The 23,451-nt window shown below is 36.3% G+C and overlaps 1 protein-coding gene across 1 annotated transcript in view; it reads right to left on the bottom strand.

Moving 5' to 3' along the window:
• Positions 1 to 23,451, bottom strand: part of CFAP54 (cilia and flagella associated protein 54) — a 378,083-nt gene that overhangs the window by 81,176 nt on the left and 273,456 nt on the right. Inside the window, exons 56-58 of the mRNA XM_058425781.1 lie at positions 17,366 to 17,539; positions 15,355 to 15,578; positions 9,593 to 9,763 (exon numbers count right to left, since the gene is read on the bottom strand). Of these exons, the coding sequence (XP_058281764.1) occupies positions 9,593 to 9,763; positions 15,355 to 15,578; positions 17,366 to 17,539 (569 nt within the window). The remainder of the gene's footprint in view (positions 1 to 9,592; positions 9,764 to 15,354; positions 15,579 to 17,365; positions 17,540 to 23,451) is intronic.

Below are 23,451 nucleotides of genomic sequence, written 5' to 3'. Positions count from 1 at the left end.
TTGGAAGTGTTTGCCTCCAGAAGATCCTCACCAAAGGAAATTCTAAAGCATGTACTTCAACGGAAAGAAGTAATCCAAGAAGAAATGTCTAAAATGCAAGAGGGAGTAAAAAACAAACCAAATGGTAAATATGTAGGAGATTCATTAAAAAAAAAACATTTCTTGTAAAAAACAAGAAAAACAAATAAAAATAATACTATTATTTTGGGTTAAAAAGGAAAATGTACAGTAATGCCATGTAAGTCATTAGGGGAGTAAAGGTATATATCAATGTAGATTTTAATAAGTTAAGTATGTATGTTGTCCTGAAGGTAACCACTAAAAGCACCGAAAGAATGCATAATTTCAAAACTTATAGCGAAAAAATGAATGATAAGTCAATCCAAAAGTAGATATTAAAGGACAAGAAAAACAACAAAATCCAGGACAAGCAAAAGCAAGGTAGATTTAAACCAAATATATTAGTATTTACATTAATGGATTATTCAGTCAGAAGATAATATTGTTAGACGATATTTTTAAATATCCAAGAACATACATTTTATAAGAAGCAAAATTAAAACACAAGTACATGGAAAGGTTGAAAGCAAAAGGCTGGAAAAATATTACCATGAAAATAATAAGCAAAATAAAGCCACTTTCCTATGTTAACATCAGATAAAGCAGGCTTTATGGGGAAATGAACATTATTACAAAAAGATCATGTAATTTAAAAAGCATAATTAAGAAAAGTACTATTATCACAATGATAAATGTTCAATTCACCAAGACGATATAGCAGCTATCAATCTGATTGCACCTAAGAACACAGCCTCAAATTAAGTAAAGCAAAGTTTGAGAGAACTGTAAGAAAAAACTAAACAATGACAATCATAGTGAAAGATTTAAACATACTTCTCTTAGTAATTAATTTTTTTAAAAAGGCAGACCAAATGGAAAAATCAGCAAGCATATAGATGATTTGAACAAGATTGGCCAAACTGACCTACTACACATAAATACTTCCTCAACAACTGAAGAGTACGTATTCTTTTAAAGAGCAATAGATTACTTACACAATTAACACTTTCCTGGTGAAAAAAAAAAATCAAGTTTCAACAAATAGCAATCACACTAAAATTTTTTATTACCACAAAACAACACAATCTGGGGATAGATAACAAAAGATTACTAGAAAAGCTCCACATAGTTTGGAATTTTAGAAACAGATGTCAAAATAGCCCATGAGCCAAAGGAGAAATCGTAATGAAAATTTTACAAAACTATTTTTAACTGAGTGATAATGATGTCAACACTATAATAAAAAACTTGTGAGATGCAGCCAAAACAACGTTTAGAGAGAAAGTCATAGCTTCAAAATCCATATATTAGGTAAGAAAAAGCTGAATACTGAGCTAAACATCTATTGCAATAAGTCAGCAGCTAGGAAAATAACACAAAAAATTAGAAAAAGATATATTAACCAAAACTAACTAAAAACTTCAAGAAAAAGAGGAGAATACACAAATAACCAATATAAGAAATGAAAAAGGGTACATCATTACAAACACATTAAATAGATTTAAAATATGAGAGGAATTTTAAATAAAATGGTCAAATTCCTAGAATAGCAACTTAAAATTGACTCAGAAGAAACAGACAACCCAAAATGTCTTATAAACAAAAAAGATAGAATATTTAAAACTTGGTTTAACACAGGCACAAACTATCAGAGAAGATATTGGCCCAATCAGAACTGACACCACTTCTGAAAACCAGTACACTAGTACTGTTGCTTAAAGACTGCATAAAACTATTAAGAATGATATCACTATTTCTCAGAAAGAAAACAGTAGTTTCAGCTGGCTTTACTGATGAGTTCTAACAAACAAATAAAAAAGGTACTCCAAATTTACACAAACTGCACCAGAAAATAGTAAAACACAATATATTTATCAATTCATTTTATGATTCTAGCAAAATCGTGATATGAAAAACATCTGACAAGAATAGTATAAAAGCATAACAAGAGGAAGAATGGCAGATAGAAGATAGGCTGAACTTGCAGTTCCCACTCGAATGGACACAGCAGCCTGTGGAGACTCACAAGAACTAACACAGGAACATACCAGGAAAGCTGAGAGAATCCACAGACCCTTTGAAGGAAGTGGCTTGCTGCTGCAGGCTCCATAAGATAGCCAAAACTGTGAGTGCCCAATGTGTGAGAGGGGGAATGTCCAACCTCAAACAAACATCCTCACTGGGGAATCTGAGGGTCTATATCACAGGAGAAGGATTTGACCTTACCTGGAGCTGAAACAAATTTAGAGAGCCAAGCAAAATATAGGGTGGAGGAAGCAGCAGGAAGAGCCCTGTGGGCACTCTCAGTCCCCAAGAAGACATTTCTAACTTGATCTCGCAGGGATCCTTGGGGAGGGTTGCAAGTGGAATTGGGGAAAGACCACAGGGATAAGGAAACTTCCAGCTGAACTTCGTAACAATTTCAACCAAATATAAAGTTTCAGGGACAGAATCTGGAAAAAGGGGCAAATGGGGAGTGCAGATACAAGCACAGAAGTAGGGGGGCTCGAAACCTGACAGCTCTGCTTTTTTTCTCAGCAGGGAGGCTTGTAGTCTGGGGCATGTTCTCAGCCCTGCTCACCAGCTGCCTAGAAATAAACTCAGTGACATTGGGAAGGCATGGTGGGAGTGAGACTGGCCTTTTGGGCCATGTGGGAGCTGGGTGAAGCCTGTCACTGCCAGCTTTCCTCCACTTCCCTGGCAACCTGTATGATGCAGCAGAGGCAGCCATAATCTTCCTGAGAACGTAACTCTATCCACCTGAGAACCACACCATCATCTCCCACAGCAGCCACAGCAAGCCCTGCCCAAGGAGAGTCTAGGCTTAGACACGCCTAACCCTGCACCCACCTAATTGTTTTTCTATACCACTCTGGTAGCCAAAGATAAAGGACATAATCTCTTCGGAGTTCTATGGCCCCATCCACCACCTGAGAAACCCAAATATTTATCCAGGCAACCCCAGGGCAACCTGTGTCTTACCTATACTATCACAGCTGATGCTCTCTTGAAAGCACCACCTCCTGGCTGGAGGCCAACCAACACAAAACCAGTGCACTAAAAAAAATACAACCAAGGACCTTCACAGAATCCACTTCACTCCCCTACTGCCTCCACCAGAGCAGGTGCTGGTATCCATGGCTGAGAGACTTGAAGGCGGATCATATTACAGGACTCTTTGCAGACACTCCTCTGTACCAGCCCAGAGCCTGGTAGCTTCAATGGGTGGCTAGACCCAGAAGAGAAATAACAATCACTGCAGTTCAGCTCTCAGGAAGCTCCATCCCTAAGGGAAGTGGGAGAACACTACATCAATGGAGCACCCCATGGGACAAAAGAATCTGAGCAGAAGCCCCTGAGTCTACCCAAATGAGAAAAAAACAGAAAAACAATTCTGGTAATATGACAAAACAAGGTTCTTTAACACCCCCAAAAGATCCCTCTGGCTCACCAGCAATGGATCCAAACCAAGAAGAAATTTCTGAATTGCCAGAAAAAGAATTCAGAAGGTTGATTATTAAGCTACTCAAGGAGGCACCAGAGAAAGGTAAATACCAATTTAAAGAAATGTTTTAAATGTTACAGGATATGGATGGAAAAATCTTCAGAGAAATAGATAGCATAAATAAAAAACAATGACAAAACCTGGAAATGAAGGACACACTTAAAGAAATGCAAAATACAATGGAAAGTCTCAACAATAGAATCAAACAAGTATAAGAAAGAATTTCAGAGCTCAAAGACAAGGCTTTCAAATTAACCCAATCCAACAAAGACAAAAAAAAAAAGAATAAAATAAAGAACAATATCTCCAAGAAGTTTGGGATTATGTTAAACAACTAAACCTAAGAATAATGAATATTCCAGAGAAAGAAGAGAAATCTAAAAGTTTGGAAAACTTATTTGAGGAAACAATCAAGGAAAATGTCGCTGGCCTTACTAGAGATCTAGACATCCAAATACAAGAAGCTCAAAGAACACCATGAAAATTCAGTGCAAAAGTATCATCATCTAAACACATAGTCATCAGGTTAGCTAAAGTCAAAATGAAGGAAAGAATCTTAAGAGCTGTGACACAAAAGCATCAGATTTCTCAGCAGAAACCCTACCAAGCTAGAAAGGATTGGGGTCCTATCTTTAGCCTCCTTAAACAAAACAATTGTCAGCCAAGAATTTTGTACCCAGTGAAACTAAGCTTCATAAATGAAGGAAATATACACTCTACACTCTTTTTCGGACAAACAAATGCTGAGAGAATTTGCCACTACCAAGCCAGCACTATAAGAACTGCTAAAAGGAGCTCTAAATCTTGAAACAAATCTTCAAAATACATCAAGATAGAACCTCCTTAAAGTATAAATCTCACAGGACCTATAAAACAATAATACAATGGAAAAAAAAAGGTATTCAGGCAACAAATAGCATGATGAACAGAATAGTACCTCACATCTCAATACTAACTAATATAATACTTATATGGCCTAAATGCTCCACTGAAAAGATACAGAATGGCAAAATGGATGAGAATTCACCAACCAAGTATCTGTTGTCTTCAAGAGACTCGCCTTAACACATAAGCTTATGGTAAAGGGGTGGAAAAAGATATTCTATGCAAATTGACACAAAAAGCAAGCAGGAATAGCTATTCTTATATCAGACAAAACAAACTTTAAAGCAACAATAGTTTAAAAAGACAAAGAGGGATATTATATAATGATAAAAGGCCTTGTTCAACAGGAATATATCACAATCCTAAATATATAAGCACCTAACACTGGAGCTCTCAAATTTATAAAACAATTGCTACTAGGCCCAAGAAACAAGATAGACAGCAACACTATAATAGCTTCAATACTCCACTGACAGCACTAGACAGGTCATCAAGACAGAAAGTCAACAAAGAAACAATGGATTTAAACTATACCCTGGAACAAATGGACTTAACAGATACTTACAGAACATTCTACCCAACAACTGTACATATACATTCTATTCATCAGCACATGAAACATTCTCCATGATAGACCATATGATAGGCCACAAAACAAATCTCAATAACTTTAATAAAATCAAAATTTTATCATGTACTATCTCAGACCAGAGTGGAATAAAATTGGAAATCAACTCTGAAAGGAACCCTCAGAATACAAATACATGGAAATTAAATAACCTGCTCCTGAATGAGCATTGGATCAACAATGAAATAAAGATAGAAATTAAAAAATTCTTTGAACTGAATGACAATAGTGACACAACCTGTCAAAACTGGGATACAGCAAAAGTCATGCTAAGAGGAAAGTTCATAGCATTAAATGCCTACATCAAGAAGTCTGAAAGAGCACAAAAGCAAAACAAACCAGACCCAAACCCATCAGAAGAAAAGAATAACGAAGATCAGAACAGAACTAAATGAAACTGAAAAAAAACAGTACGAAAGATAAATGAAACAAAAAGCTGGTTCTTTGAAAAGATAAATAAAACTGATAGACCATTAGTGAGATTAACCAAGAAAAGAAGAGAGAAGAACCAAATAAGCTCAATTAGAAACAAAATGAGAGATATTACAACTGATTCCACAGAAATACAAAAGATCATTCAAGGCTACTATGAACACCTTTATGCACAAAAACTAGAAAACCTAGAGGAGATAGATAAATTCCTGGAAATATACAGCCCTCCTAGGTTAAACCAGGAAGAAATAGAAACTCTGAACAGACCAATAACAAGCAGTAAGACTGAAATGGTAATTAAAGGTGGTGGCTCACACCTGTAATCCTAGCACTTTGGGAGGCCGAGGCAGGTGGATAACTTGAGGTCAGGAGTTCGAGACCAGCCTGGTCAACATGGCGAAACTCTGTATCTACTAAAAACACAAAAATTAGACAGGCATGGTGGCACATGCCTGTAGTCCCAGCTACTTGGGAGGCTGAGGCAGAAGAATCACTTGAACCTGAGAGGGGGAGGTTGCAGTGAGCTGACAGCATGCCATTGCATTCCAGCCTGGGCAAAAGAGTGAGACTCCATCTCAAAAAAAAAAAAAACTGAAAGAAAGAAATGGTAATTAAAAAACTGCCAACAACAATAACAACAAAAAGTTCAAGACCAGATGAATTCACAGCTGAATTCTATCAGACATTCAAAGAATTGGTTGAGTGCAGTGGCTCACACCTGTAATCCCAGCACTTTGGGAGGCCAAGGAGGGCTGATCACTTGAGGCCAGGAGTTCAAGACAAGCTTGGACAACATGGCAAAACTCCCATCTCTACTAAAAATACAAAAATTAGCTGGGCATGGTGGGGCATGCCTATAATCCCAGCTACTCAGGAGGCTGAAGCACAAGAATCATTTAAACCTGGGAGGTGGAGGTTGCAGTGAGCTAAGACCATGCCACTGCACTCCAGCCTGAGCAACAGAGTGAGACTCTGCCTCCAAAAAGAAAACAAAAAGACATTCAAAGAAGAATTGGTACAAATCCTATTGACACTATTCCAAAAGATAAAAAGGGAATCCTCCCTAAAGCATTCTATGTAGCCAGTATCACTCAAATACCAAAACCAGGAAAGGACATAACAAAAAAAGAAAACTACAGACCAATATCCCTGATGAACATGTATGTAAAAATCCTCCAAAAAATACTAGTGAACCAAATCCGACAGTACATAAAAAAGATAATCCACCATGCTCAAGTGGGTTTCATACCAGGGATGCAGGGATGGTTTAACATACACAAGTCAATAAATGTGATATACCACATAAATAGAATTAAAAACAAAAATCACATGATCATCTCAATAAATGCAGAAAAAGCATTTGACAAAATCCAGCATCCCTTTACGATTAAAACCCTCAGCGAAATTGGCATAGAAGAGACATACCTTAAGGTAATAAAAGCCATCTATGACAAACTCACAGCCAACATTATACTGAAAGGAGAAAAGTTGAAAGCATTCCTCCTGAGAACTGGGACAAGACAACGATGCCCACTTTCACCACTTCTATTCAACATAGTACTGGAAGTCGTAGTCAGACAAGAGAAAGAAATAACGGGCATCCAAATTGGTAAAGAGGAAGTCAAACTGTTGCAGTTTGCTGATGATATGATCATATCTCTAGAAAATCCTAAAGACTCATCCAAAAACCTCCTAGAACTGAGAAATGAATTCAGTAAAGTTTCAGGATATGAAATTAATGTACACGAATCAGGAGCACTGCTATACACCAACAGCAACCAAGCTAAGAATCAAATAAAAAACATAACCCCTTTTGCAATAGCTGCAAAAAAAATTACTAAGAAATATGCCTAACCAAGGAGATAAAAGATCTCTACAAGGAAAACTACAAAACACTGCTGAATGAAATAACAGATGACAAAAACAAATGGAAACATATGCACATGGAGGGGTAGAATCAATATTGTGAAAATGATCATACTGCCAAAAGCAATCTACAAATTCAATGCAATTCCCATGAAAATACCACCATCATTCTTCACAGAAGTAGAAAAAAATCCTAAAATTTACATGGAACCAAAAAAGAACCAGCATAGCCAAAGCAACACTAACCAAAAAGAACAAATGTGGAGGTATCACATTACCCAACTTCAAACTACACTATAAGGCCATAGTCACCAAAAGAGCATGGCACAGATATAAAAATAGGCACATAGGCCAATGGAACAGAATAGAGAACCCAGAAATAAAGCCAAATACTTATAGTCAACTAATCTTTGACAAGGCAAACAAAAACATAAAGTGGGGAAAGAACACTTTCTTCAAAAACTGGTGCTGGGATAATTGGCAAGCCACATGTAGAAGAATGAAACTGGATCCTCATCTCTCACCTTACACAAAAATCAACTCAAGACGGATCAAAGATTTAAGACCTGATATCATAAAAATTATAGAAGATAACATCACAAAAACCCTTCTAGATACTGCCTTAGGCAAAGACTTCATGACCAAGAACCCAAAAGGAAATGCAACAAAAACAAAGATAAACAGATGGGACTTAATTAAACTAAATAGCTTCTGCACAACAAAAGAAATAATCATTCAGACAACCCACAGAGTGGAAGAAAATCTTTGCAAACTGTACATCTGACAAAGGACTAATACCCAGAATCTACAAGGAACTCAAACAAACTAGCAAGAAAAAAGAAACAATCCCATCAAAAAGTGGGCTAAGGACATGAATAGACAATTCTCAAAAGAAGATATACAAATGGCCGACAAACATGAAAAAATGCTCAACATCACTAATTATCAGGAAAATACAAATCAAAACCACAATGCAAATACCATCTTGCTCCTGCAAGAATGGCCATAATCAAAAAATCAAAAAATAATAGATGTTGGCATGGATATAGTGAAAAGGGAACCCTTTTACACCGCTGGTGGAAATGTAAACTAGTACAACCACTATGGAAAACAGTGTGGAAATTCTCTAAAGAATTAAAAGCAGACCTACCATTTGATCCAGCAATCCCACTACTGACTATCTACCCAGAGGAAAAAAAGTCTTTATACAAAAAAAAAAAAAAATACTTGCACACGAACGTTTATAGCAGCACAATTCACAATTGCAAAAATATGAAATCAGCCCAAATGCCCATCAATCAGTGAATGGATACAGAAAATGTGCACACATACACACCATGGAATACTAATGAGCCATAAAAAGGAATGAAATAATGGCATTCACAGCAACCTGGATGGAATTGGAGACTATTATTCTAAGTGAAGTAACTAAGGAATGGAAAACCAAACATCATATGTTCTCACTCATGAGATACGAGCTAAGCTATGAGGATGCAAATGTATAAGAATGATACAATAGACTTTGGGGGCTCAGGGGAAAGGGTGAGAGAGGGGTGAGGCAGGGTACAGCGTACATTGCTCGGGTGATGGGTGCATCAAAATCTCAGAAATCACTACTAAAGAACTTATCTATGTAACCAAATACCATCTGTTCCTCAAAAACCCATTGAAACTAAAAAATAATAAAATTTAAAAAAGAATAGTATAAAAAAAAAGAAGCAAAAATCTAATACAAATAATAGCAAACTGAATCCAGCAAAATAAATATATCATGACCAATTTGAGTTTATCTCAGAAACACAACGTTGATCTAACGTTGTAAAATCAACTAAATATTAAAAAGAAAAATTATAAAAATCATCTTAAGAGTTACAGTAAAATATTCACGGTAAATATTCTTAGCAAAATAGCAGTAAAAAAATTCTTTAACATGATAAAGAATAACTACCAAAAAAAAGTTAAGCATCATATATAATGGTGACACACTGAAAATTTTCCCTATGGGATCAGGAAAAAGAAAAATGATCGGCCTGAATCAGACTTTCCCGGATTTCTTGGTTATTTTCAAATTTATTCTACTAGACAATGTAGATTTATATATTGATACCTGTTCTCATCCATATGATAAGAGAATGTCCTCTACTCTCCAAGTTATAATGGCCTAGTTAAGCTTTATATATAAATGAAAGATTGAGTTCCATAATTATATTACATACCATAGGTTCTGTCTCCTTGGGAGGTCTATCCAGGGGAGGAATGTACCATTGAAAGCAAAGTTCTTTGTTTGAAGCTTGTGTTACCATTTCTATTGGCGTTATGTCCACGTAAGATGAGCTTGAAACAGGCTTAAAAGATAAAATGGATTGTACAGAACTATCGCGATACAACTAGGGAACAAACAAAAACATCAATTTAATTACTGGTAATAAATTTGTTACATATATAAAACATTATTTGGCTATACTGAAAAATTCTGGGATTCTCTCAGCTTGTTTTATGGAGGTAAATCTTAAAACTAACCCTGGCTTACTATAGAGAAGATTCTCCTACAGTAAAAATATGCTGGCCAGGCACGGTGGCTCACGCCTGTAATCCCAGCACTTTGGGAGGCAGAAGCAGGTGGATCACACGGTCAGGAGTTCGAGACCAGTCTGGCCAACATGGTGAAACCTCATCTCTACTAAAGAAATACAAAAATTAGCTGGGCATGGTGGCGTGCGCCTGTAATCCCAGCTACTCAGGAGGGTGAGGCAGGAGAATTGCTTGAACCTGGGAGGCAGAGGTTGCAGTGAGCTGAGATTGTGCCACTGCACTCCAGAATGGGCGACAGGGCAAGACTCCATCTCAAAAAGAAAAAAAGAAAAAGAAATAAAAGACCGGGCGCGGTGGCGGGCGTCTGTAGTCCCAGCTACTCGGAGAGGCTGAGGCAGGAGAATGGCATGAACCCGGGAGGCAGAGCTTGCAGTGAGCCGAGATTGTGCCACTGCACTCCAGCCTGAGCGACAGAGCGAGACTCCGTCTCAGAAAAAAAAAAAAAAAGAAATAAAAGAAATATATATGCTTCAGAACCCAGTGAACTCAACAAATCTCTTCCACTCTGGTAAGTCTTACAGGGTGAAGCTCTAGCAGGGAAAACACCCATGCCACCATTTCAGTCTCAACATTACCACTGTTTCTAGGAACACCTATTTGGTTTCTGGTTTTTTCACTGGTGAATATACTAAGGGTGTGGTTATAAATTATTATTTGTTTTTCCAATAGTTTTTTTTGCAATGCCATATGGAAAATAAGACATATTTTGCTCCAAAGTCTAAAATCCATTGCTCTAAAACCCACTTGCTCTGAACAGTTAAAATCCTCCTCTCCTTAAATGAATGTGGCTGATTTGTAAGTTTCGTCCTTGATGAATGTGGGCCCAGCTTCTTTTATGCAACTTTGGTCACTGAATGAGGAATCTTCAAGAAATATAAATGTTTAGAATGCAATTGCCAATTTGGTAAATTACTTAATTGGTTGTTTAAGGTAGCTGAAAAAGCAAAGCATGGTTGCTAATGATCAACAAAACAATAGACTAGCCATAGAGATAATAATGGTAAAAATAATATTTCAAGTCTAAAAGGACCTTCTGAGGTTGCAGTGAGCTGATATCACACCACTACACTCCAGACTGGGCGACAGGGCGAGACTCCGTCTCAAAAAAAAAAAAAAAAAAAAAAAAAATAGGCGTTCTTCAATGAAGTGCAAACTACTTTACATATTAACTTCTTGTTATACCCAAGCTTATAGAATGACAGCTGGGAAGTGGTCCCTCTACTTCGGTCTTTTTGATATCTAAGGCCTGTCAAGGTTTGATGACCAAGGAGTATTTGTCAGTAGCCAGAAAGAAATGCCTGGTGTTTCTATAAGGCTTTGTCCCTCGCATTATTTCTGAGCCTATTCAAGATTTAATATGACTGTGAATGTTAAGTCTTCAAAATAAAATAAAAACGGAAATAAAAACACTGACCTTTCAAGTTGTCTACTGATAAAAGAAAAAATGTTTTGACTGAAAGGTAATATTAAATGTGAAAAGTTTTCTAAATGTCTAGAGACAATCATAAAAGGCTATTATAAACCAGAATCCTTGCTTCTAAAAGCATGACCAAAATACACAATAAGCAAGATTAGCAGGATTAAACCATCATTTTTAAGTGCTTAATTAAGAGTAATTTTATGTCAGGCAGTTCATCAAAAAATAATCAAGTAAATAATTAATTCAAAAAATAATTTCTTAAATTTCTTCGTATCTGAGTGATTTTCAGAGGTTCTGACAATTATTTTAGCAAATAATTCATATTCAATAACTAGATAAGTATTGAAAAGTAAAAATACCTTTTATTTCAATATGTGCATTATTAGCACAGTAGTCTAATAATGATAAATTATAAACATAAGTCAATATCAAAATAGGTATTTAATGTTCCATTACCTTTCAAATACTATAATATGTAGTTGCTAAGAGGATTCATTACATATGCTAATTGATGAATTATACACTGAGTACTTTCATTCTATTTTTGCTGTTGTTCTTTGAAAGAAATAAAACAACAGGCCTACCAGGAGAACCTTGGTTTGCCACAGTCCTATAAACAATAAAGCAGCTCACACTAGTCAGATATTTAACCTCACACTGACTGTTACAGGCATACAGTCCAAGCATGAATAACTCAGCATTACGCACATTTTAATCATCTTCTTTTGGGGGAATTTTTAATGTAACCTATTTGCCACCTTTGTTTTTCCATCACAAAGCTCCGAAAGACTTGACAACATGCAGAATCACACAACTGATGAGCACAACACGGAGCAACGATTGTTCTGGAAAGGCATCTACTTCTTTGTGGGGGAAAGTAGGTTTAAGTATCAAATTATGGAATGAGTTTGATTGAAATAGCCTCCTGAGTGATTAAAAGTTCAAAAATGTTATTATAAAAATCAGCCAAGCTTGGAGTTTATATATATATAAAAAAATCCAAAAGGCTTTACGCTTATTAGCTGTCTACCCCAGTGAAATGAACACATGATGAGGTGGCTTCACCTGTCAGGCAAGAGACAATGATCTCCAGAGCTGATTATCCTGGGGAGTGTTACACTAATTATATCAAAAAAGAGCAAACAGGGTGAAACAACTCTTTGATAACACTGCTGCCATTAGAAATGTCACTTGTATTTACAATGTATTCAAGCTTGAACATTTGGAGCATAATCTTTAGGAAATGAGTAATGATAGGCTGCCCTTAATACTAAAATACTCAAGCAGAGCTCCTTGTAGAACAGTATTTAAGAAATCACACCTATTAGTTTCCGAACTCTTACATAATATTCACAAGAATAGATCAATTTAAACTATTGTTCTCAGTCTTCCCGTCCTCTGCCCCCCTACTCCAAAATGCCTGAGGTATCGGTGACACCTGGCAGTAATCCTCAAAAATAGTCTCAGTTCCCAGGAAGGGTGAATCCGTATCTGGTGTTAGATGGCAATGATTTCATTCTACTCCCACTGTGCCCTTCTGTGTGCAGGCCAGACATTAACATTACCTTCCTAGCCTGTTCACCTCCTCACTCCCTCCTTCCCATGGGGGAGTGTTACTCGATTGCTGAATCTGGGAAAAAGAACTTTGGGCATGCCTATTTCTGCGCTTTCTTCCTGGGAGTAAAATGTTTGCAGGAAATGAACACTCTCTGCTCCTCATGCAACAGATTTTAAGGAGCCTGTCCCCACGTGAGGAGCCTGAAATGACCCAATAATATGAGGCCAGATTGGAAAATCTGTCTACTTTGGTACTCATTACTAGTAATATCATTTCACCAATAAATATAAACCACATCCTATAATATCAACTTCATCACTCATAAAGATGAGCATTTTTAAATCCCAATCTGTTTTACTCTTTTCTCTTATTTCCTGAATGATTTAGAATCTGGGCACAGAATGAGGTTGCTGAGCATCGGGCATGCCACAATATCCCAGTATCTAGGAGAGAGGAAGTCGTTTGAAAAATCTTCCAGTGTGCTTTCAATACATTGCACTGAGGGCCACTGCATAACACCAGCTGAGAATCATTTCTTTAACTGGATTCTTAAAAATATCTTAATAAGTTTTTCCACTACGTTTAAAAACTTACAATTTATTAACAGTCATCTGACTCTCTTGAGTAGGGAAGGAATGTTCAAAAGAGTGATTTTTTAAAAAAAAAAATGTATAATTTAATCTACCCAAAACATAAGGTTGCTATATTCTAGTAGGACAAGATAAGCAAGGGTCACCATTCTGGAACAAGCCACATTTTCAGTTCTCTGGGAACTTCTCTGGGAGAGTTGGTAACAGTAACATGAACATATCTTATATGGGAAAATCTATAGCTATAAATATTAAAGAGTTCAATGGTAAAGTCCAAAGTAGAGATAATTCAAAATAAATCAGTGATTTTTTTCTAGTTTTGAAAGAATTCTGTACAACTTACTCATTTCACAAATATGTATTGGAAGCTTACAATATGCTATGTCCACTTGAGTTTACAAGAATCTCAAATTCTGTATTTACAAAGCAGAAAAATGTGCTCATCCTCCTGCCTCCCCTGTATGTGCTAATGATGTCACCATGCACTAATGATCACAGACAGAAGTTCCAAATGGCACAAGAGGCTCTAGTCATTTCCTCTTCACTTTCCAGCTCCAAAGAGTCACAAAACTGTTTTTGTTGTTGTTGTTTTCAGTGTTACTTAAGCAAATATGTTTTACAGCCATCTCTTCCTTTCCTTTCTTGGGTCATAAGCTTCATGACTTCATCACCTCTCTCTTAAACAACTCACTTTTTCGGGAGGCTGAGACAGGAGAATCGCTTGAACTCAGGAGGCAGAGGCGGCAGTGAGCCAAGATCACACCACTGCACTCCAGCCTGGGTGACAGAGAGAGACTCTGTCTCAAAAAAAAACCTCACTTTTTCATCTATCCTTTGCCAATCAGTCCTGTTGAGAGTACTGAAAGTAAAACTAAGATATACTAATTTTCACATTATTTCTGCTAGTATTAACACTGCCATTTTCTCTTAAAAAGCATCTCTGAAATACAGTAACTTTCTTCTGTTTTAACCCTGTCACTGTTTTTCTACTACCACACTGAGACTATATGTACAGGGACTATGCTTTATCCATCCTTTTTTTCTCCACCAACTGTGTCTCTGGCACACAGTAGGTATTCAACATAGGTTGGTTGAATACCAAATTTCAAATACATGTTCTTATTTTTAAATAAAATCCTTTACTTTTTCAGTGCCTTTTGACACATTCATTTTGGAAGTTTATCCAAACTACTATTATTCAAGACTTTAGTAGCTTTAATTTTTAAAAATCTCCATTTATATTCCTCTTTTTATGTCTCTACAATCAATACCTTAAAAAGTTTCCATATTACATGTCTTGGGAAAACATATCCAATTTAGTAACACTCTTCCAAATAATAAGTCTTCACACTTTTATTTTAAAGTGTTACCTCTATTATTTATTCACACTCACAACTGCAAAAAGTACCCACAATGAATAATTTTTATCACACATTTAAAACCAAAGTACAGAAACTGGGCACAGATTTAGACACTCTCAGTCTAGTTTTCTTAAAGGGTGATGATACTGAAATTTGTGTAACTTCTTGGCAAAATGGTTGCTTGAGAGATGCTGTTTTGTGCAGGAATATAGAAACTTCTGAGGCATTTTAAAAGACTTATGAGAACAAGACTGAACAATTGAAATGTGAACTGTCCTAAAATCCCAGGATGTTTGGTTAGCCTATCCACATGGTAACACAGGAATGAGCCTTCCCTAGAACTCTGAGGGAACTAGAAATCTTTGTGCCAGCATGGAAGCTAATGTGTTTCCTTCTGAAATGTAATGATGTTTCCAAGAAGTTTTATGTAAATATATCATGTTTCAAAAAACGTTACCTTGGCAGATGATCCACGTAAGTCTTTTTCTGAAAGAGGGGGGTTTTCCAGTTGACAAAGAAGTTCTTTTGGAAATTCATCAATACAAGAAGAAGAATACAGCTGTAAGAATTTTTTAAGGAAAAAATGCACTTCTTTCTGGCGCAAAATCAACTCAGAGTTGTAAAGGGATGTGAGAAGTGTATCATCTGGCAAAGAAATTCCAGATACTGGTGTTGCAGATGCTTAAGAAAGAAAAATACCTTAGTTTAGGTTCATGTTAGAAATCGGGATGATCTCAATATTGTTGGTATTTGCTCACTAACCACTATCTTTACATATTCCCACCTCCACTAGAGGCTGCCAGTGACCTCCCTCTGTTTTTAGGGCTTATACACTAATGGAATTGTTTCTTGCCACGGAAGGAAAGAAAATTTCAGGCCAGGCACGGTGGCTTATGCCTATAATCCCAGCACTTTGGGAGGTTGAGGTGGGAGGATCACCTGAGGTCAGGAGTTTGAGACCAGCCTAGCCAAAACAGCAAAACCCTATCTCTATTAAAAATATAAAAATTAGCTGGGCATGGTGGCACATGTCTGTAATCCCAGCTACTCAGGAGCCTGAGGCAGAAGAACCACTTGAACCCAGGAGGCAAAGGTTGCAGTGAGCCAAGATCGCAGCACTGCACACCAGCCTGCGTGACAAAAAAAAAAAAAAAAGATAAAAAAAAAGAAAATTTCAGAGGCACATGAGGATAATGCTTAGTTTTAGGTATTAACAATGGTGCCATATATTCCATGTACCTATTTTCTTTTGGGTTCCCCCTAAAACAGATCCTAAGGTAAGAATCTGTAGATAGTTTATTTGAAAAGTCATTTCAAGAAGCACAAGTGAGGGAATGGACAAAGTGTGACAGAGAAAAGAAAAAGAGCCAATAAGGGTGAGTAAACGAGTGGGCTACAGCCTTGGGTAGTAAGGGCTCAGTCCCACTGGGGACCTTCTGACAAACCATATAGAACTGTCCCATCGAGAGACTGAGAAGCTGGTATGTTTATCTAGGAGCTCCCTACCTCAATAGTTGAAGGTTACTCCTGTGTCTGTGGAAACCCTATCTGCAGGCTGGTCAAACCTCAGTAGCTTCAAAGAAAGCCCAGGGCAGAAAAGCAGTAAGACATGGCATTTGTGGTGGGAAGTGCCAGCAGGTGAATTCAGAGGTGAGCAGAGTGGCTGAGGGGCAAGGGATCACCAGAGCTGGCTGTACTGGCTCTTGTCCATGTCCTTTCCCCCTGAACTTCCCTTGCTTTAGCCCCCATCACCATGAAGCTTTTCGTCCTGACGCCTTTCAGAGGGCTTGTTAGCTCCTGGTAACTGTGTTTAGCAACTCTGTTACTCAGCCTATTTGCCCTGCTGATTTCCCCATCACTGTGCCCTGGCATGGGTCAAATTGTCTTTGCTGACTATTTGCACTGATGGGCAACACTGGATCACCAACATCATGAGCATAGATAAAACATAACAATGTCACACAATCACAAAAGGGACTGATGTGAAGCAGATTTTATCAGTTTTTCTGGATATTTTTTAGATAGCACCAATGATTAAAAAAAAAAACCTCCACGGAATTAATATGCCATCTGAAGTCATGCATTTCTTCCCTTTGACATACCGGCTACTGGACCACTCTTTCTCTAAGGCCAAAATGTCATCTTGTTCATTTCATAAACTGTCACATTGGAATCACTAGTTCTTAACTTTGGCAGTGGTCTTGGAAAGCCTCTGGATGCCTCCTTATCATAATGTTTTTAAACATATGAAATAATATATATAGAATTTCTAAAGAAACCAATTACATTGAAATACTATTATATCCAAAGATGCATGTATCCCAGGTTAAGAACCCAGGAAATTTTCATCTTCTGATGACAGTCACTAAGAAAGATGTCAAAAGTATCTTAAAATTCTCAACAAGAAACATGACTTAAACAGGAATTAGAAAGAAATATGTTCTCTCTTAACACATCAAAAAACCTACCTAGCAGTTTGCTCAGATTATTAATCCTCTGAAGGTGAATATAGTAGCGCAGTAGAAGGATCCATGTAATATCCACTTTGGTCTGAGTCTTTTTTCTACCATCTGTGCTGTCACACACATCATCATTGTGGTACAAAAATGTACAGGAAGTCTGGAAGAGGACTTGGTAGTTATCTGAAAATGAAAAACTTTTTTTGTAATACAATATTATGCTTTCCTTGAAAAACAATCATGAACAGAAAAAAAGCACAGCTCATAAAGGAAATGCTGACACATGATACTATGCTCAATTTAAAAGTCTTTTGTATCACGCAGACACCAAACACCAAGTTAAAAGACCAACCACAGACTGAGAAAAGATATTTAAAATATATATATATATGAACTTTCTTTCTCTAATATGTGTAAACACCTTGCACCAATCAACAAACAAATGTCAAGCAACACAATTTCAACAGGCAATTCATAGAAAAAGTGGGCAAAGAATATCAACAGGCAATTCATAGTAAAGTAAACCCGAGTGACCAAAATTTTTAGCCTCACTAAAAATTAGAAAAATGCAAATTAAAATGAAATAGCATTTCATATCCCTTAGGAACTGATAGACACCAAAATCTGAAAATAATAAATATTGATAATAACGTGAATAAATTGGAATGTTCACACATTACTTGTGATAGCAATTCACAATTATTTGGAAAACAATTTGGCAAGATCTAAGAAAACTGAAAATGCAGATACCCATATATGTGTACCAAGAGTTTTGCACAAAGTGTTGTTTGCAATATTAAAAAAGGAAACTTTAAAATATAAACAGGAGTCTAATCATTTGAAGCCATTTAAAGTGAATGAATTACATCTATAAGGGAGAAAATATAGTGTGGAGTCTCAGTTCAAATCCCAGCTTTACACTCACTAGTGTGTGACCTTGAATCTCTCTGTGCCTTGGGCCTCTCTGGGCTTTTGATTTTCTGACTCTTACTTTTCTTTTTTTTTTTTTTTCTTTTGAGATGGAGTTTCGCTTTTGTTGCCCAGGCTGGAGTGCAGTGGTGCGATCTTGGCTCACCGCAACCTTCTCCTCCCAGGTTCAGGCGATTCTCCTGCCTCAGCCTCCAGAGTAACTGGGATTACAGGCATGCGCCACCACGCCCGGCTAATTTTGTGTTTTTAGTAGAAATGGGGTCGCTCCATGTTGGTCAGGCTGGTCTCAAACTCCCGACCTCAAGCGATCCGCCTGCCTTGGCCTCCCAAAGTGCTGGGATTACAGGAGTGGGCCACTGCGCCCGACCTCTTACTTTTCTTTAAAATGGGCATTATAAGAGTAATGATGGATAGATCCTGAAAACATACAATGAGTTAACAAACAGGTTCCAGGTGATATAGAGTGTGATACCATTTATGTAAGTTTGAAAACAATATGATTATTTGTATCATTTACATATATACATGCACATAAATAATATTTGATTAGAATAGTGTTGTTTCTGGGAAGCGAAAAAAGGAAGATAAATAGAATATTCTATAGTTAATGGACTATGCATGTTTTCTTGAATAAGATGAATCTCCATGTACTCACCACCCACTTTGGAATACAAATTCCCAGTACTTTGGGAGTATCTTATAAGCCTCTCTCTAATTCCATTTCACTCTCGCTGTCTGAGCTCATGTCCCAGAAATAATCACTATCCAAAATTTTGTGTTACTAATCCCATATCTGTCCTTTACTCTTTAAACATATAGATTACATAACAGGTAATAAATAAAACATTGTTAACTTCATCTTTTTAGAACTTTATAGGAAGAGAATCATATTGCATTATGTATGATTTTCTTTTTCCTTTAAGCATTATGCTTTGAAAATTCAGCCAGGCTAATGCAGGTAGCTGTTATTCACTGATTTTTTTGTTATTATGTAGTATTTCAGCATAGGAATATACCACAATTTATATATCTATTCTACCAGTGATGGACATGTGGTTTCGTTTTAATTTTGTTTTATTTTGGTCTTTACTGTTATGAATAAGGCTGCTATAAATATTTAAGTACATATTGTCTAGTGCATACGTGCACAAATTACCTGGGTGTGGAATCACTAGGTTGTTCTTTTTTAGGTATCTTTTGAACAATCTTGCCTTTTGTTCTTTCATATAAATTTTGGCATCACGTTGTCAAATTCCACAAAATAAAACCTATTACTGAACTACATTAAATCTATCAATCATTTTTAGAATACTTGGCATTTATCAATACTGAGTCTTCTTAACTATAAACATGGTATGTTTTCTTATCTCTTTCAATGAAATTTTATAATTTGTTTCCCAACTTTGGTTAGATTGATCCCTAGAGGTCTTATATATTTTTGTAGCTACTGTAATAACATCTTTTTAAAATAAATTTTCTGTTAAAAATGTATAGAAATAAAATCTTACATCCAGCAACCTTGCTAAATATTTTTATTGCCTATAATTCTTGGGAAGTGTCTATGTGAATAATCTGTAGTGAATGATGGTTTTTTTTTTTCTTTCCCATTCTTCGTACTTCTTGTTTCTTTTCCTTATATTATTGTGCAGGGTAGGACTTCCAGAACAATTGTGAATCAAAGTAATGACAGCATTTTCTTACTCTTAATTTTAAAGGGAATAGTTTTGGTATCTGAATATTTATTATAAATACAGTAGGCATGTTTTCCCACTTGTAATTTTTTCAAATTAATATTTTTTTAATTCCCAGTTTTAGAATCATAAATGGTTGTTGAATTTTACTGAATTTTTCTGTACCTGTTTGAGATGATTATTATTTTTCTCTTTCAATCTATTAAAGTAGTGACTTAGTTCAACAGATTTTCTGATGTTGAATTACATTTGCATTCCTGGAAATAATCCAATTTGACATGATGTATATTTTAATATGCTGCTTATTTTGATCAAATATTTACATAATCAAAAATAAAATTCCCTCTCCCAGAGACAAGCATTTTTTTAACCATTTGTACTTTAGTTCTTCTAGTAGTTAGTTCTAACTCTTAAAATAATTTCCTTATAGCATTTTCCTAAACTATCAGTTTTAGAAAATATATCTAGTGACTTTTACTGTGACGGATGAAATATTAGCTCATAAGACCATTCCTCTTCACTTCAAAATGTTTATAGTTATATCACCATTTTTAGTTCCCCTATTTTTACATATCAACAATGTTCTAAAAGCTCTTTCTGGTTCCACTAAATACAGATCATATCTCTTGATGCCTTCCTTTGTGTTCTAATAGTACCTGCACCCCTTTATGGCCTTCTCCTTGCTGGGTTTTCTATTTCCAAAGTTGGTAACATTTACATTCTGTTCTATACCCGTAACAAACCCTTCATTGTTTTGTCAATAAGTTGAAAATCAATAAATAGTACTTACATCATTATGATTGTATAGGAATTGTTTGCTTCAGTATGATAAAATTACTTTCACTAAGGGTCACTGCCAAACCTTGTGACCCACAAAGGATAAAATTCTCAGCACAAAGGTAGGTCAAATGGATTGTTTTTACTCACACCAGTCTCTAAAGTAGGCCATATTCTAATTCCGTTCATATTTGGACCATGAATTCTTAAAGAATATTTTTCCCTAGAATTTCTGAATGTCTTTTCTTCCTTGTTGAGAGAAGTAATATTTGCACTCTTCACTGTATTCCTAATATCATCTAACTTCTTAGTCATTTCTAGAATCCATTCATGCTATTGAAGACATACTTGAGATCACAAACTTGCCACTCCAGTTTGTACTGACATATTTCTAGACTACTGCATAGCTGGCAACACTGAGGGCCCTTTCCTCTGTTCCTCCTTTCCTTTGTTTTTTCTATATTACATCTACTTCTTTCTTCATTTGCAAGCCTGTGTGCTGGGGTGCATTCTCAAGTAACTTTCTTTTAAAAAAGTTCACCAAAAGTAAACCACTGGAGTCTTTACAAGGTCCTTGTACTTGATTGGTCATTTAGTGAAATATATAATTTTAGTTGACACTCATTTCTCCCTTAAATTCAAAGGCCTTGCTCTATGGCTTTCTAGCATCTGCTGTTGCTGGTGAGAAGCCTGATGCTAGTCAAATTCTCATGCCTTTCTAGTTGGCCTGAACTTCCCCGTCTGGAATATTTTTTATCAACTCCTTGTTATCTGTGATGATTTAAAATTTCATTTTGGACCTGGGTCTAGTCTTTTTCATTCATCCTGCTTGGAACACAATAGGCCTTTTCAACTTGAACTGGTCTCTGTTCAATCCTGCAAACTATTCTTCTACTTGTTTCTGTGTACCTCCTATTTTTTCCTTTATCTCTATCTTGAATATCAGTTAGTTGAAAGTTGAAACTTCTTTGCTGAGTCAGTCCTTTTCTCTTTCTCTCTCCCTCTCTTCTCTCTCACCCCACATAGTAGACGCTTGATTTACGGCAGATGTAACACTGCAGTGTTGTAAAGAAGGGGTTTTTTTCAATACACTGTTCTGGGTTAAATATATATCCATACAGAAAAAAAGTTAATCTTAATTTCAGCCTCACACCATACACAAAATAGATTCTGGGTGAACTGTGGATCTAACTGTGAAAGATTAAAAATGATAAAAACACAGAAGGTACCTTTATGATTTTTGTTTAGGAAAAGATTTCTAAAACTGGACACAGAAAGCATACAAACCATTGTAAGGATTAATTAATTGGGAATAAAAATTATAAACTTTGGATAATCAAAAGAAACTACTACTGAATAAAAAGGTAAAACAAAGAATGGGAAAAGATATTTGCAATACATGTAATCTACCAAAGGGTCATATCCAGAGTATATCAAGAATGCCTCCATATTTCTAAGCCAAAGACATAAAACTCCCAGGAAAAATGGGCATCATTTTAGAAAAAGTTCACCCCCAAAAACTAAGCAAAAGCCAATATACCATATATAATAGTAGTGTTCAATCTCTTTTGTCATCAAAATAAATTTTAAATTAAGACCACTTAATCTTAATTGCAATCTAGACGACTGCATAGCTGGCAGCACTGAGGGCCCTTTCCTCTCCTTCTTTCTTTTTCTATAGTACATCTACCTCTTTCTTCATTGCAACCCTGTGTGCTGGGGTGCATTCTCAAGTAACTTTCTTTTTAAAAAGTTCACCAAAAGTAAACCACTGTAGTCTTTATAAGGCCCTGTACTTTGACTGGTCAGGTAATGAAACAAATAATTAATATATATGTTAATATATAAATTAATATATAAATAATAAATATATAATTAACATAAGATAAGATTCCATGTAGTGAAATCTTAATTGCAATTAAGATTAAGTGGTCTTTTTGGCAATACCCACTAAGGCTAAAAACATGTATGTCTTATGACCAGCAATTCCATTCCTTGGCATATTATAAAAATGCATACGTCTGTGTACAAAAGTGTCACATACAAATATATTCATAGCAGCATTATTCACAACCCCAAATGTTTACCAACAGTAGAATGGACACTAAATTGTGCTATTATGCCCACCAAAAGGATGAATAACACAAACATAGGGGTGAACAGAAGTCAAACAAAAAAGAATACAGACTATATGATTTCATTTATACAAAATTCAAAAGCTGGCCAAACTATCTGTTACAAATCAAAAGGAAAAGAAGTTGCTAGGGGCCAGAAGGGAACATGATGTAGACTTCTGGGGTGCTGGTCTTATTCTATTTCTTGACCTAGTGATGGTTACATGGGTGTTCCCTTTGTGATAATTAATGAAGCTGTAAATTCATAATTTGTGGGGGGTTTTTTTGTTTGTTTTTTTGTTTTTGAAATGGAGATTCACTCTTGTTGCCCAGGCTGGAGTGCGATGGCACGATCTTGGCTCATTGCGACCTCTGCCTCCTGGGTCCAAGAGATTCTCCTGCCTCAGCCTCCCGAGTAGCTAGGATTACAGGTGCCTGCCCCCACACCTGGCTAATTTTTTTGTATTTTTAGTAGAGACGGGGTTTCACCATGTTGGCCAGGTTGGTCTTGAACTCCTGATCTCAGGTGATCTGCCCACCTCACACTCCCAATGTGCTGGAATTATAGGCGTGAGCCATCACG

The sequence above is a fragment of the Hylobates moloch genome, unplaced genomic scaffold (genome assembly GCF_009828535.3).
Source record: "Hylobates moloch isolate HMO894 unplaced genomic scaffold, HMol_V3 SCAFFOLD_12, whole genome shotgun sequence".
Lineage (NCBI taxonomy): Eukaryota > Metazoa > Chordata > Mammalia > Primates > Hylobatidae > Hylobates > Hylobates moloch.
This window is presented reverse-complemented; position numbering and strand designations above follow the sequence as displayed.